Source organism: Leuciscus leuciscus (genome assembly GCF_965113295.1).
Source record: "Leuciscus leuciscus genome assembly, chromosome: 23".
NCBI classification, from domain to species: domain Eukaryota; kingdom Metazoa; phylum Chordata; class Actinopteri; order Cypriniformes; family Leuciscidae; genus Leuciscus; species Leuciscus leuciscus.
Window position 1 is genome coordinate 33,232,266 of NC_138747.1, and position 17,350 is coordinate 33,249,615.

The 17,350-nt window shown below is 41.5% G+C and overlaps 1 protein-coding gene across 1 annotated transcript in view; it reads left to right on the forward strand.

The window, feature by feature from the left end:
- Positions 1–17,350, forward strand: part of nuf2 (UF2 component of NDC80 kinetochore complex) — a 52,051-nt gene that overhangs the window by 32,046 nt on the left and 2,655 nt on the right. Inside the window, exons 11-17 of the mRNA XM_082155075.1 lie at positions 74–147; positions 221–314; positions 2,091–2,153; positions 2,420–2,557; positions 2,692–2,832; positions 3,418–3,593; positions 5,531–5,666. Of these exons, the coding sequence (XP_082011201.1) occupies positions 74–147; positions 221–314; positions 2,091–2,153; positions 2,420–2,557; positions 2,692–2,832; positions 3,418–3,593; positions 5,531–5,666 (822 nt within the window). The remainder of the gene's footprint in view (positions 1–73; positions 148–220; positions 315–2,090; positions 2,154–2,419; positions 2,558–2,691; positions 2,833–3,417; positions 3,594–5,530; positions 5,667–17,350) is intronic.

Consider the following 17,350-nt stretch of genomic DNA (forward strand, 5'->3'; position numbering starts at 1 on the left):
TCAGTCCGACTGACACAACAGTTGTGCATGTAAAGGTAGCCGGTGTGATTAAGGTGTTGTGTTTGTCAAACAGCGGAGTGATATGGACAGACTCCAGGCGTACACCAGAGAAATAAAGGAAGCTGAGAAGAAGATTGAGAAACTGACGTAAGTGCAGTGGTTTATTATAACGTCTTACTAAAGATGCTTCTCTCTGAGCGTATCAATCCTCCCTTCACAGAACCATTCCTCCGGAGCAGCAAGCGGAGGCTAGAGAGCTAGCGTCTGTCCTGGCAGAGCTCACCACTAACACACAGCGGGAATACCAGGATGTGGTGAGACTTCAGTGATTTCAGTTTACTAATGAAACATCACCTAAGGGTGTTTACACACACGGCTCGCTTCAGAACCTGCTGTGTTTTCTCCCTTGATTCAGTTCGTTTAGGCCTATGAACACAGCAGTCGCTCCTGGCTCTAGTGCTGGCCGGTATGACCAAAAATACATATTACGGTATTTTTAGTATTAATACAGGTTTGCAAGGCTGTTTATAAAGAGCTCCAGCAGGAGGCGCTGTAGGAGCGGCAGAAACAGCAGTTTCCATGGTAACGGCTGAACACAAACGGTTTCCACGGTTTCGGTTGAACACAAAGTGCTTTCCGCGGTAACGGCTGAACACAAACGGTTTCCACGGTAACGGTTGAACACAAAGCGGTTTCCGCGGTAACGGCTGAACACAAAGCGGTTTCCACGGTTTCGGTTGAACACAAAGTGCTTTCCGCGGTAACGGCTGAACACAAACGGTTTCCACAGTAACGGCTGAACACAAAGCGGTTTCCACGGTAACGGCTGAACTCAAACCAGTACATAAACGCTGCTTTATCAGGAGAGATAAAGAAAGATTCAATTGAAATAACATCGAAACATTTCCGAAACAAGACCGTCAGTTCGCTTCAGAAACATTCATATAAAAACACCCGCGCCGCGTTTTGACTGTGAAACGTTTATTCAACGATGTCAAAGCCAAACACAAATAGATTTTCCAAAAGGCATTGTTGATATTGTGAACCAATGCATGGGAAACACTGTAATATAATTTGACAGCTATCAGTTATAGTTTAACCTCTCCATCTTCAGTGTCTCAGTAACACACACAGCTGAGCATCACCAGTGAACAGTGAAATAACCCTCTCACACAGTGTCGCGCCGCGTTCCCAGCGCTGTTAAAGTGGCATACACTGGTTTATTAAATTCATATCATAACAAAAATAAACACTGGTATTATTCGGTATGAACCGGTGTACCGCACAGCACTATTGGTTCTGCACCAATAAAATCAGTTTAAAGTTTAATAAATAAAGTTCCGGTTCCGAAACCGGTGCGGTGTGTGGGCGAAGTGCCCAGACCCAGAGAGCTTTACTTTCAGTCTCTTCAACCACACAGTATCAATATTCCTGTGTTACAGATATTCAAATGATCACAGAAGTACTGAAGTAAAAGTTTATAGTTCGAGTATAAACACTGACGTCTACGCTAACAACCAAAACAGAGTAAATCACCTTTAGAAAGTCGCTTCAAATAACGAGTGTATCGATTACATCTGATGCTTCAAAACATTCATAAGACGACTGTTAAAGCTGCAGTCCGTAACTGTTTTGTGTTCAGAATTTACTAAATGTATATAATGAGCGAGTACATCACGTATGCCTTTTTTCACACCGTGTTTCTGTCCTATCCTGAATCACTACGGTGAGCCTGTAATAAGCGTTTAGACCCGGACTACTTTACACCGGTCGGGTCGGCAGCGGAGTGACGTTAGCCCAGCGCCTGTGTGACTCGCCCGCGTCATAGACGTACAGAGAGACGTAGCTCCGGCTACAATGTTCTTCCGCCATGCAGTTCTGCTTATTAGCCGCTAGAGCGCCGGTTCATCCAGTAATGAAACAAGTGAAGTCTTTATGAATCAATCATTCACACCGATTCAGTTTCCCCTGTCGGGATCTCACATGATGCATTAACTGTTGTCACGTGATGCATTAACTGTTGTCACGTGACCCAGTGTTTTTCAGGCCTTTTTTTCTTGTCATATTAATTTTAAGTGTTCTCTCTTTAGACTGCGATGAATGAAATGGTTGCACAGTGCAAGACGGAAATTGCTGAGATCTCACAGAAACTGGTATGTATCAGATAATTTACCACACTTCTAGTTTGGATGAGGGTTAAAGTCACCATGTAGAGGAAGTAGAGACTGATGTATGTCATATTACAGAAGAAAAGATCTGAGTAAAACATTAATGAGAAAGAAAAAAATGCTGGTAATTGGTTTTAATCCATCGGTTATTGGTTGGATGGAGGCAGATCTGGCTGAGTGTGTTGTAGGTGTACTTCTGTGGTGGCAGTGCTGTAGAGTGACTGTAATTAGAGATGTGTCTTACAATCCAGACTCAAAGGAAAGTGGATGTGGCGACGCTGAAGGATGAGATCTCCAAGCTCAAGTCTCAGATCGTGGAGTCGCCCGAAGAGCTGAAAAACGAGATGGAAAGGATGAAGGAGAACGTGAAGAGCATTAAGATGTCAAAAGTATGTATCGTTAGCATGTTGCACACCTTCGTTTGCTTGACAAATTGCAGGTAACAACAGGTGTTGTTTAACTGGCCAGATCAGCAGGTCTCTGTTCTGTCACTGAGTAGTGTGTGTGTGTGTGTGTGTGACAGGAGCTGGCTGACGAGAGGCTGGTGGAGCTACAGATGCTGGTCCAGTGTGCTGGTCAGGTGGAGGCAGAACTACAGGTCCTGCTCAAACAACTGCAGGACTTACAGATTAGCATGTGCAAGACCAACCAGCAGAAAGAGGAGGTAAAGATCACCATACGCATCATACGTTTGCAAGGAGTTCTGACTTCTGATTGGAGAGTCACAGCAGCAAATATTGTTCAGTCTTAAAATACAGTCAAAAAAGTGCATTTCTTCAACTATACACTAAACGGCAACAGAGAAGAGTCAACGTTAAGCTGTCATTGACATCAAGGAGAGCTGCACGATTCTGGATGCATTGAGAATCACTTTTTGTTTTTAAATCGAGATCATGATTCTGAATAGCCAACTAAACAAAATAATGTAATTTACTAAAGGTTCTGACAAAATGTTAATTGCTGCAGTTTATTTAAGTTAACGTAAACAGTTGAGAAAGAAAACGTGTCTCAGTATAATGCATCCGTGCATCCGGTCTTAAAGTGACAGCAGCCTAATAAACCTGCTGACAGATTATGAGATGATATAAAAAATATCTATATGGCCATTGAAAATGTGAGTGGCTTGTAACTTTGGTAAACCAGTGGACACAGTGACTGGAGAGCAAAACACATAAATATACAGTCCTTGTTTAAGGAAGGCATTTCCTGAGTTGTTTTTTCACCTCTTTAAATGATGGTTCCTGCACAGGTCCAGAGATTAGCAGCCATGAATGAAGCCTTGCAGAAAGATCTGAAGAGCCTGAGCAGTGAAGAAGCCCAGATGAAGAGGGGGTTTGCCATGAAACTCGACAAGCAGTCGAAGAATCAGATCCGGCGGCAGAAGAAAAAAGAGGTCAAAGATCAGCAGGTCAAAAATATTTATGGGTAAGGGAAAAAAAAAACAGATTTGACCTTTTTTTAAAGGATCCTTGTGTACGACAATGCATTTGATAATACACTTCCTGTGCTTAATATTAGAAGATTTTAAAAATAATGCATGCATTTATACAGTCATGTGTGTGAAGAATTGGAAACTTTCACTTGAATCAAATGCATGTCTGCTATTATTAATAAGTGAACTCCAGATGAAGCATCTCATGTTTGGTCCCCTCGTGCTTTGCATTTTAAGTCACTTTCAGTTTGAACAGTAGTTCATAAGTTCTCAGCATTGCTAATACTCTATAGCTCATACTTCAGCAGTTTAACCCTCTTTAACCCTGTTCTACCAGTGTTTCTGGACTAACCAGACTATTCAATTATGAAAACATTATTCCTGAATGTTCAAAATGTCCAAAATTGTTTTTTCTTGGTCATGCGAATGTTAAAGCTGCAGTTTGTAAATTGAGCAAGTACATAACCAGCCAGTGTTCAGAACTCTCTGCTTGCCGTAGCTCGATTCACACCGGTGAGCTTGTAATAATGTCTTTAACTCCAGTGGTACTGGTGGATTTCCGTGGGAAATTTTTGCATGTCTTTACGTCATTCCGTCACATCTGTCCACATAAAGAGGAGTCTGGGCTAGTCGGCTATGAGTGTGAGGATGCTGGAGGTGGAGATTTATAGCCTTTTCTCATAGCACTTGATATGATTAAACTACGCAATTTGAAGGCGGATCCAGAAAGGTTCAAACGACGATCACGAGCTGGAGATTCACCCGCTGTAAAACGCAAAAGACTTCAGACTTCGGAGTGACTACAGGAAAACAGAGACTGCAACCGGCCCATGCGGATACAAGGATAAACATCGGAAGGGCATTAAATGCAGTCATGCAATGCTGATGTTGTTAACATTAACAATTTGAGAACAGTATAATTTGCATGGTTTGACGGGATTAGCGATCGTTAGATTTAATAAGCGTGATTTACTGCAGTGCTTTTTTCCCTTTAGTTGGTCAGAACAAAAGTGGATGTTACTTGTTCACATTTTCCAGTGAAAATTCTTATGTTGGTCAGACTTCCCAAAAGTAGAATCTGTGATTGCGAATGCCAGGATCCACACCAGCGACTGACAGCCGCACACTCTCCTCTAAACACTGGATTAATCCGCGCTGTGCCGTGCCGACGCACAACCCACGTCAAGTTGATCATTCCACGAATAACTGCAATTGCAGATTTCGAACAGAGATGGCGTCAAAGAGGACAATTTACGGTCTGCAGCTTTAAGTGGACATTCTTTTTTTTCAACATAATGTGAAAATTACTTTTGAATTCTCTGAACGTTCTGAAACAACGTTCAACAAAAACAACAAAAAAATTGTCAGAAGAACATCCAACTAAACACTTCAGAAAGAAAGGTTGGATCCATGTGTAAATACTGTTTTTGTGCTAACGTTTTGAGAATTATTTAAGACAAGATTAGTATTAACTTAACTGGAAGAACAGTTTTTGTACAGCTAAAATACTGAAAGCAAATGATACTGAAAGCCTCGACACAACACGAGGGTGCAAACGTGTGAACTGACCCTTTCGGTGTCATAAACCTCAATCCCTCTGTGATCTACAGCATCGGTCCTCAACCTGCGGCTCGTCACCAATGCAAACGCGGACACATTTAGAAAATAAAATCCAGTTTACAATTGACTTTTGTTTTTAAATTCAATTTACAAGGATTAACAAGGATTTTTCAGATCTGAAACTTAAAGGATATTCTTATAGTGTGATGACCTTTAATATGTCAAAAGCTCAAGGAAAATGAGATTTTTCAGTTCATGTTCATGACAGTGTCCTGATGGAATGTTATCGTGACACGAGTGTGTCATCACCTCGGCATTGTTTCTTCTGATTGAGAAACACTCCTCTAATTTTCTCTTTTATTTTATTCAGGCAATATGACAAAATCCACCAGAAACGAGAGGAGTTTGTGAAGAAAATGGAAGAAAGCAACCGTGAAACTAAACGGTTCAAGGAAAAGATGCAGGAGCTTCGAGCAAAGTGCAACCAGCACACACAGAAAGCCCAGGTGCGTTTCATCAGCACTTCTGAAGTCCGTCTCGTGTTCTGGACTCTTACAGAGCTGACTGTTGGGAAACATCTTGTGTTTGTTCTTCATTTAAATGGCCTAGTTTAACATTTAAAGGGATATTCACCCAAACATTAAAATTAGCCCATGATTTACTCTCCCTCAAGCCATCCTAGGTGTAAATGACATTCTTCTTACAGACGAACACAATCAGAGTTGTCCTGGCCTTACACAAACTTACTGGCTCTCCCAAGCTTTATAATGGCAGTGAATGACTGTTTCTGTTTTGAAGTCCTTAAAAGTGCATCAATCCATGATAAAAGTGCATCTATCCATGATAAAAGTGCATCTATCCATGATGAAAGTGCATCCGTCCATCATAAAAGTGCATCCGTCCATCATGAAAGTGCATCCGTCCATCATAAAAGTGCATCCGTCCATCATAAAAGTGCATCCGTCCATCATGAAAGTGCATCCGTCCATCATAAAAGTGCATCCGTCCATCATGAAAGTGCATCCGTCCATCATGAAAGTGCATCCGTCCATCATGAAAGTGCATCCGTCCATCATGAAAGTGCATCCGTCCATCATGAAAGTGCATCCGTCCATCCGTCCATCATGAAAGTGCATCCGTCCATCATGAAAGTGCATCCGTCCATCCATCCATGATAAAAGTGCATCCGTCCATCATAAAAGTGCATCTATCCATCATAAAAGTGCATCCGTCCATCATGAAAGTGCATCCGTCCATCATGAAAGTGCATCCGTCCATCATGAAAGTGCATCCGTCCATCATGAAAGTGCATCCGTCCATCATGAAAGTGCATCCGTCCATCATGAAAGTGCATCCGTCCATCATGAAAGTGCATCCGTCCATGATAAAAGTGCATCCGTCCATCATGAAAGTGCATCCGTCCATCATAAAAGTGCATCCGTCCATCATAAAAGTGCATCCGTCCATCATAAAAGTGCATCTCTTCATGATAAAAGTGCATCCGTCCATCATAAAACATCATAAAAGTGCATCCTTTTATCATGAATAGATGCACTTTTATGATGTTTTATGATGGACGGATGCACTTTTATCATGAAGAGATGCACTTTTATGATGGACGGATGCACTTTTATCATGGACGGATGCACTTTTATGATGGACGGATGCACTTTTATCATGAAGAGATGCACTTTTATCATGGACGGATGCACTTTTATCATGGACGGATGCACTTTTATCATGGATGGATGCACTTTTATGATGGACGGATGCACTTTCATGATGGACGGATGCACTTTCATCATGGATAGATGCACTTTTATCATGGATAGATGCACTTTTATCATGGATTGATGCACTTTTACGATGAGGGATGCACTTTTATTATGGATGGATGCACTTTTACGATGGACGGATGCACTTTTATGATGAGGGATGCACTTTTATGATGGACGGATGCACTTTCATGATGGATAGATGCACTTTTATGATGGACGGATGCACTTTTACGATGGACGGATGCACTTTTACGATGAGGGATGCACTTTTATGATGAGGGATGCACTTTTATGATGAGGGATGCACTTTTATGATGAGGGATGCACTTTTATTATGGATAGATGCACTTTCATGATGGACGGATGCACTTTCATGATGGACGGATGCACTTTCATGATGGACGGATGCACTTTCATGATGGACGGATGCACTTTCATGATGGACGGATGCACTTTCATCATGGATAGATGCACTTTTATCATGGATAGATGCACTTTTATGATGGACGGATGCACTTTCATGATGGACGGATGCACTTTTATCATGGATGGATGCACTTTTATCATGGATGGATGCACTTTTATGATGGATGGATGCACTTTTATGATGGACGGATGCACTTTTATCATGGACGGATGCACTTTTATCATGGACGGATGCACTTTTATCATGGACGGATGCACTTTTATGATGGACGGATGCCCTTTTATCATGGATAGATGCACTTTTATCATGGATAGATGCACTTATGATGGACGGATGCACTTTTATGATGGACGGATGCACTTTTATGATGGACGGATGCACTTTTATCATGGATGGATGGACGGATGCACTTTTATGATGGACGGATGCACTTTCATGATGGACGGATGCACTTTCATGATGGACGGATGCACTTTTATGATGGACGGATGCACTTTCATGATGGACGGATGCACTTTCATGATGGACGGATGCACTTTCATGATGGACGGATGCACTTTCATGATGGACGGATGCACTTTCATGATGGACGGATGCACTTTCATGATGGACGGATGCACTTTCATGATGGACGGATGCACTTTCATGATGGACGGATGCACTTTTATGATGGACGGATGCACTTTCATGATGGACGGATGCACTTTTATCATGAATAGATGCACTTTTATGATGTTTTATGATGGACGGATGCACTTTTATCATGAAGAGATGCACTTTTATGATGGACGGATGCACTTTTATCATGGACGGATGCACTTTTATGATGGACGGATGCACTTTTATCATGAAGAGATGCACTTTTATCATGGACGGATGCACTTTTATGATGGACGGATGCACTTTTATGATGGACGGATGCACTTTTATGATGGACGGATGCACTTATGATGGACGGATGCACTTTTATGATGGACAGATGCACTTTTATGATGGACGGATGCACTTTCATGATGGACGGATGCACTTTTATGATGGACAGATGCACTTTTATGATGGACGGATGCACTTTCATGATGGACGGATGCACTTTTATGATGGACGGATGCACTTTTATGATGGACGGATGCACTTTCATGATGGACGGATGCACTTTCATGATGGACGGATGCACTTTCATGATGGACGGATGCCCTTTTATCATGGATAGATGCACTTATGATGGACGGATGCACTTTTATCATGGACGGATGCACTTTCATGATGGACGGATGCACTTTTATGATGATGGATGCACTTTTATGATGGACGGATGCACTTTCATGATGGACGGATGCACTTTTATGATGGACGGATGCACTTTCATGATGGACGGATGCACTTTTATGATGGACGGATGCACTTTCATGATGGACGGATGCACTTTTATGATGGACGGATGCACTTTTATGATGGACGGATGCACTTTTATGATGGACGGATGCACTTTTATGATGGACGGATGCACTTTTATGATGGATAGATGCACTTTTGTGATGGACAGATGCACTTTTATCATGGATAGATGCAATTTTGTGATGGACGGATGCACTTTTATGATGGACGGATGCACTTTTATGATGGATAGATGCACTTTTATCATGGACGGATGCACTTTCATGATGGACGGATGCACTTTTATTATGGACAGATGCACTTTTATGATGGACGGATGCACTTTTATGATGGACGGATGCACTTTTATGATGGACGGATGGACGGATGCACTTTTATGATGGACGGATGCACTTTTATGATGGACGGATGCACTTTTATGATGGACGGATGCACTTTTATCATGGATAGATGCACTTTTATGATGGACGGATGCACTTTTATTATGGATAGATGCACTTTTATGATGGACGGATGCACTTTTATGATGGACGGATGCACTTTTATGATGAGGGATGCACTTTTATTATGGATAGATGCACTTTTATGATGGACGGATGCACTTTTATGATGGACGGATGCACTTTTATGATGGACGGATGCACTTTTATGATGAGGGATGCACTTTTATGATGGACGGATGCACTTTTATGATGAGGGATGCACTTTTATGATGGATGGATGCACTTTCATGATGGATGGATGCACTTTTATGATGGATGGATGCACTTTCATGATGGATGGATGCACTTTTATGATGGACGGATGCACTTTTATGATGGACGGATGCACTTTCATGATGGACGGATGCACTTTCATGATGGACGGATGCACTTTCATGATGGACGGATGCACTTTCATGATGGACGGATGCACTTTCATGATGGACGGATGCACTTTCATGATGGACGGATGCACTTTTATGATGGACGGATGGACGGATGCACTTTTATGATGGACGGATGCACTTTTATGATGGACGGATGCACTTTTATGATGGACGGATGCACTTTTATCATGGACGGATGCACTTTCATGATGGACGGATGCACTTTTATGATGGACGGATGGACGGATGCACTTTTATGATGGACGGATGCACTTTCATGATGGACGGATGCACTTTCATGATGGACGGATGCACTTTCATGATGGACGGATGCACTTTTATGATGGACGGATGGACGGATGCACTTTTATGATGGACGGATGCACTTTTATTATGGACGGATGCACTTTCATGATGAGGGATGCACTTTTATGATGGATAGATGCACTTTTATGATGGACGGATGGATAGATGCACTTTTATGATGGACGGATGGACGGATGCACTTTTATGATGGACGGATGGACGGATGCACTTTTATCATGAGGGATGCACTTTTATCATGAGGGATGCACTTTTATCATGAGGGATGCACTTTTATGATGGACGGATGCACTTTCATGATGGACGGATGCACTTTCATGATGGACGGATGCACTTTCATGATGGACGGATGGACGGATGCACTTTTATGATGGTGCACTTTCATGATGAGGGATGCACTTTTACGATGAGGGATGCACTTTCATGATGGACGGATGCACTTTCATGATGGACGGATGCACTTTTATGATGAGGGATGCACTTTTATGATGAGGGATGCACTTTTATGATGAGGGATGCACTTTTATGATGAGGGATGCACTTTTATTATGGATAGATGCACTTTTATGATGAGGGATGCACTTTTATGATGAGGGATGCACTTTTATGATGAGGGATGCACTTTTATTATGGATAGATGCACTTTTATTATGGATAGATGCACTTTTATGATGAGGGATGCACTTTTAAAAGTGCATCATAAAAGTGCATCTATCCATCATGAAAGTGCATCCATCCATCATGGACGGATGCACTTTTATCATGGACGGATGCACTTTTATCATGGACGGATGCACTTTTATGATGGATGGATGCACTTTCATGATGGATAGATGCACTTTTATGATGGACGGATGCACTTTCATGATGGATAGATGCACTTTTATGATGGACGGATGCACTTTCATGATGAGGGATGCACTTTTATGATGGACGGATGCACTTTCATGATGGACGGATGCACTTTTATGATGGACGGATGCACTTTCATGATGGACGGATGCACTTTCATGATGGATAGATGCACTTTCATGATGGATAGATGCACTTTTATGATGGATGGATGCACTTTTATCATGGACGGATGCACTTTTATCATGGACGGATGCACTTTTATCATGGACGGATGCACTTTTATCATGGACGGATGCACTTTTATCATGGACGGATGCACTTTTATCATGGACGGATGCACTTTTATCATGGACGGATGCACTTTTATGATGGACGGATGCACTTTTATGATGAGGGATGCACTTTTATTATGGATAGATGCACTTTCATGATGAGGGATGCACTTTTATGATGAGGGATGCACTTTTATGATGAGGGATGCACTTTTATTATGGATAGATGCACTTTCATGATGGACGGATGCACTTTTACGATGAGGGATGCACTTTCATGATGGACGGATGCACTTTCATGATGGACGGATGCACTTTTACGATGAGGGATGCACTTTCATGATGGACGGATGCACTTTCATGATGGACGGATGCACTTTTATTATGGATAGATGCACTTTTATGATGAGGGATGCACTTTTATGATGAGGGATGCACTTTTACGATGGACGGATGCACTTTTACGATGAGGGATGCACTTTTACGATGGACGGATGCACTTTTACGATGAGGGATGCACTTTCATGATGGACGGATGCACTTTCATGATGGACGGATGCACTTTTATTATGGATAGATGCACTTTTATGATGAGGGATGCACTTTTATGATGAGGGATGCACTTTTATGATGAGGGATGCACTTTTATTATGGATAGATGCACTTTCATGATGAGGGATGCACTTTTACGATGAGGGATGCACTTTCATGATGGACGGATGCACTTTCATGATGGACGGATGCACTTTTATTATGGATAGATGCACTTTTACGATGAGGGATGCACTTTTATGATGAGGGATGCACTTTTATGATGAGGGATGCACTTTTATTATGGATAGATGCACTTTTATGATGAGGGATGCACTTTTATGATGAGGGATGCACTTTTATGATGAGGGATGCACTTTTATTATGGATAGATGCACTTTTATTATGGATAGATGCACTTTTATGATGAGGGATGCACTTTTATGATGAGGGATGCACTTTTATGATGAGGGATGCACTTTCATGATAAAAGTGCATCCCTCATCATAAAAGTGCATCTGTCCATCATAAAAGTGCATCTGTCCATCATGAAAGTGCATCCGTCCATCATGAAAGTGCATCCGTCCATCATAAAAGTGCATCCATCCATGATAAAAGTGCATCCCTCATGATAAAAGTGCATCCCTCATGATAAAAGTGCATCCGTCCATCATAAAAGTGCATCCGTCCATCATAAAAGTGCATCCGTCCATCATAAAAGTGCATCCGTCCATCATAAAAGTGCATCCGTCCATCATAAAAGTGCATCCGTCCATCATAAAAGTGCATCCGTCCATCATAAAAGTGCATCCGTCCATCATAAAAGTGCATCCGTCCATCCGTCCATCATAAAAGTGCATCTATCCATCATAAAAGTGCATCCATCATCATTAAAGTGCATCCGTCCATCATAAAAGTGCATCCCTCATCATAAAAGTGCATCCCTCATCATAAAAGTGCATCCCTCATCATAAAAGTGCATCCCTCATCGTAAAAGTGCATCCGTCCATCATAAAAGTGCATCTATCCATCATGAAAGTGCATCCGTCCATCATAAAAGTGCATCTATCCATCATGAAAGTGCATCCGTCCATCATAAAAGTGCATCCGTCCATGATAAAAGTGCATCCGTCCATGATAAAAGTGCATTCGTCCATGATAAAAGTGCATCCGTCCATCATAAAAGTGCATCCATCCATCATAAAAGTGCATCCATCCATGATAAAAGTGCATCCATCCATGATAAAAGTGCATCCGTCCATCATGAAAGTGCATCCGTCCATCATAAAAGTGCATCTATCCATGATAAAAGTGCATCTATCCATGATGCATCTATCCATGATAAAAGTGCATCTATCCATCATAAAAGTGCATCCCTCATCATGAAAGTGCATCCCTCATGATAAAAGTGCATCCCTCATCATAAAAGTGCATCCCTCATCATAAAAGTGCATCCCTCATGATAAAAGTGCATCCCTCATCATAAAAGTGCATCCCTCATGATAAAAGTGCATCCCTCATCATAAAAGTGCATCCGTCCATCATGAAAGTGCATCCGTCCATCATGAAAGTGCATCCGTCCATCATAAAAGTGCATCCATCCATGATAAAAGTGCATCCCTCATGATAAAAGTGCATCCCTCATGATAAAAGTGCATCCGTCCATCATAAAAGTGCATCCGTCCATCATAAAAGTGCATCCGTCCATCATAAAAGTGCATCCCTCATCATAAAAGTGCATCCCTCCATCATAAAAGTGCATCCCTCCATCATAAAAGTGCATCCGTCCATCATAAAAGTGCATCCGTCCATCATAAAAGTGCATCCGTCCATCATAAAAGTGCATCCGTCCATCATAAAAGTGCATCCCTCATCATAAAAGTGCATCCGTCCATCATAAAAGTGCATCTATCCATCATGAAAGTGCATCCGTCCATCATAAAAGTGCATCCCTCATCATAAAAGTGCATCCGTCCATCATAAGTGCATCTATCCATGATAAAAGGGCATCCGTCTATCATAAAAGTGCATCTATCCATCACAAAAGTGCATCTATCCATCACAAAAGTGCATCTATCCATCACAAAAGTGCATCTATCCATCATAAAAGTGCATCTATCCATGATAAAAGTGCATCTATCCATCATAAAAGTGCATCCCTCATCATGAAAGTGCATCCCTCATGATAAAAGTGCATCCCTCATCATAAAAGTGCATCCCTCATCATAAAAGTGCATCCCTCATGATAAAAGTGCATCCCTCATCATAAAAGTGCATCCCTCATGATAAAAGTGCATCCCTCATCATAAAAGTGCATCCGTCCATCATGAAAGTGCATCCGTCCATCATGAAAGTGCATCCGTCCATCATAAAAGTGCATCCATCCATGATAAAAGTGCATCCCTCATGATAAAAGTGCATCCCTCATGATAAAAGTGCATCCGTCCATCATAAAAGTGCATCCGTCCATCATAAAAGTGCATCCGTCCATCATAAAAGTGCATCCGTCCATCATAAAAGTGCATCCGTCCATCATAAAAGTGCATCCGTCCATCATAAAAGTGCATCCGTCCATCATAAAAGTGCATCCGTCCATCATAAAAGTGCATCCGTCCATCCGTCCATCATAAAAGTGCATCTATCCATCATAAAAGTGCATCCATCATCATTAAAGTGCATCCGTCCATCATGAAAGTGCATCCGTCCATCATGAAAGTGCATCCGTCCATCATGAAAGTGCATCCGTCCATCATGAAAGTGCATCCGTCCATCATGAAAGTGCATCCGTCCATCATAAAAGTGCATCCGTCCATCATGAAAGTGCATCCGTCCATCATGAAAGTGCATCCGTCCATCATGAAAGTGCATCCGTCCATCATGAAAGTGCATCCGTCCATCCGTCCATCATAAAAGTGCATCCGTCCATCATGAAAGTGCATCCGTCCATCATGAAAGTGCATCCGTCCATCATGAAAGTGCATCTATCCATCATAAAAGTGCATCCATCATCATTAAAGTGCATCCGTCCATCATAAAAGTGCATCCGTCCATCATAAAAGTGCATCTATCCATAATAAAAGTGCATCCCTCATCATAAAAGTGCATCCATCATCATAAAAGTGCATCCATCCATGATAAAAGTGCATCCGTCCATCATAAGTGCATCTATCCATGATAAAAGGGCATCCGTCTATCATAAAAGTGCATCTATCCATGATAAAAGTGCATCCGTCCATCATAAAAGTGCATCCGTCCATCATAAGTGCATCCGTCCATCATAAAAGTGCATCTGTCCATCGTAAAAGTGCATCTGTCCATCGTAAAAGTGCATCTATCCATGATAAAAGTGCATCCCTCATCATAAAAGTGCATCCGTCCATCATAAAAGTGCATCCGTCCATCATAAGTGCATCTATCCATGATAAAAGGGCATCCGTCTATCATAAAAGTGCATCTATCCATGATAAAAGTGCATCCGTCCATCATAAGTGCATCTATCCATCATAAAAGTGCATCCGTCCATCATAAAAGTGCATCCGTCCATCATAAAAGTGCATCCGTCCATGATAAGTGCATCCGTCCATCATAAGTGCATCCGTCCATCATAAAAGTGCATCCGTCCATCACAAAATTGCATCTATCCATGATAAAAGTGCATCTGTCCATCACAAAAGTGCATCTATCCATCATAAAAGTGCATCTATCCATGATAAAAGTGCATCCGTCCATCATAAGTGCATCTATCCATGATAAAAGGGCATCCGTCTATCATAAAAGTGCATCTATCCATGATAAAAGTGCATCCGTCCATCATAAGTGCATCTATCCATGATAAAAGTGCATCCGTCCATCATAAAAGTGCATCCGTCCATCATGGATAGATGCACTTATGATGGACGGATGCACTTTTATCATGGATAGATGCACTTTTATGATAGACGGATGCCCTTTTATCATGGATAGATGCACTTATGATGGACGGATGCACTTTTATCATGGATAGATGCACTTTTATGATGGACGGATGCACTTTTATGATGGACGGATGCACTTTCATGATGGACGGATGCACTTTTATGATGGATAGATGCACTTTTATGATGGATAGATGCACTTTTGTGATGATGGATGCACTTTTATGATGATGGATGCACTTTTATCATGGACGGATGCACTTTTATCATGGATAGATGCACTTTTATCATGGATAGATGCACTTTTATGATGGACGGATGCACTTTTATGATGGACGGATGCACTTATGATGGACGGATGCACTTTTATGATGGACGGATGCACTTTTATGATGGACGGATGCACTTTTATGATGGACGGATGCACTTTTATCATGAATAGATGCACTTTTATGATGGACGGATGCACTTTTATCATGGATAGATGCACTTTTATGATGGACGGATGCACTTTTATCATGGATAGATGCACTTTTACGATGGACAGATGCACTTTTATGATGGACGGATGCACTTTTATGATAGACGGATGCCCTTTTATCATGGATAGATGCACTTATGATGGACGGATGCACTTTTATCATGGATAGATGCACTTTTATGATGGACGGATGCACTTTTATGATGGACGGATGCACTTTTATGATGGACGGATGCACTTTTATCATGGATAGATGCACTTTTATGATGGACGGATGCACTTTTATCATGGACGGATGCACTTTTATCATGGACGGATGCACTTTTATCATGGACGGATGCACTTTTATCATGGACAGATGCACTTTTATCATGGATAGATGCAATTTTGTGATGGATAGATGCACTTTTATCATGGACGGATGCACTTTTATGATGGACGGATGCACTTTTATGATGGACGGATGCACTTTTATGATGGATAGATGCACTTATGATGGACGGATGCACTTTTATCATGGATAGATGCACTTTTATGATAGACGGATGCCCTTTTATCATGGATAGATGCACTTATGATGGACGGATGCACTTTTATCATGGATAGATGCACTTTTATGATGGACGGATGCACTTTTATGATGGACGGATGCACTTTTATGATGGACGGATGCACTTTTATCATGAAGAGATGCACTTTTATGATGGATAGATGCACTTTTATCATGGACGGATGCACTTTTATGATGGACGGATGCACTTTTATCATGAAGAGATGCACTTTTATGATGGACGGATGCACTTTTATCATGAAGAGATGCACTTTTATCATGGATAGATGCACTTTTATGATGGATAGATGCACTTTTATCATGGATAGATGCACTTATGATAGACGGATGCACTTTTATCATGGACGGATGCACTTTTATCATGGATAGATGCACTTATGATGGACGGATGCACTTTTATCATGGATAGATGCACTTTTATGATGGATAGATGCACTTTTATCATGGATAGATGCACTTTTATCATGGACGGATGCACTTTTATGATGGACGGATGGACGGATGCACTTTTATGATGGACGGATGCACTTTTATGATGGACGGATGCACTTTTATGATGGACGGATGCACTTTAATCATGGATAGATGCACTTTTATGATAGACGGATGCCCTTTTATCATGGATAGATGCACTTATGATGGACGGATGCACTTTTATCATGGATAGATGCACTTTTACGATGGACAGATGCACTTTTACGATGGACAGATGCACTTTTACGATGGACAGATGCACTTTTATGATGGACAGATGCACTTTTATCATGGATAGAT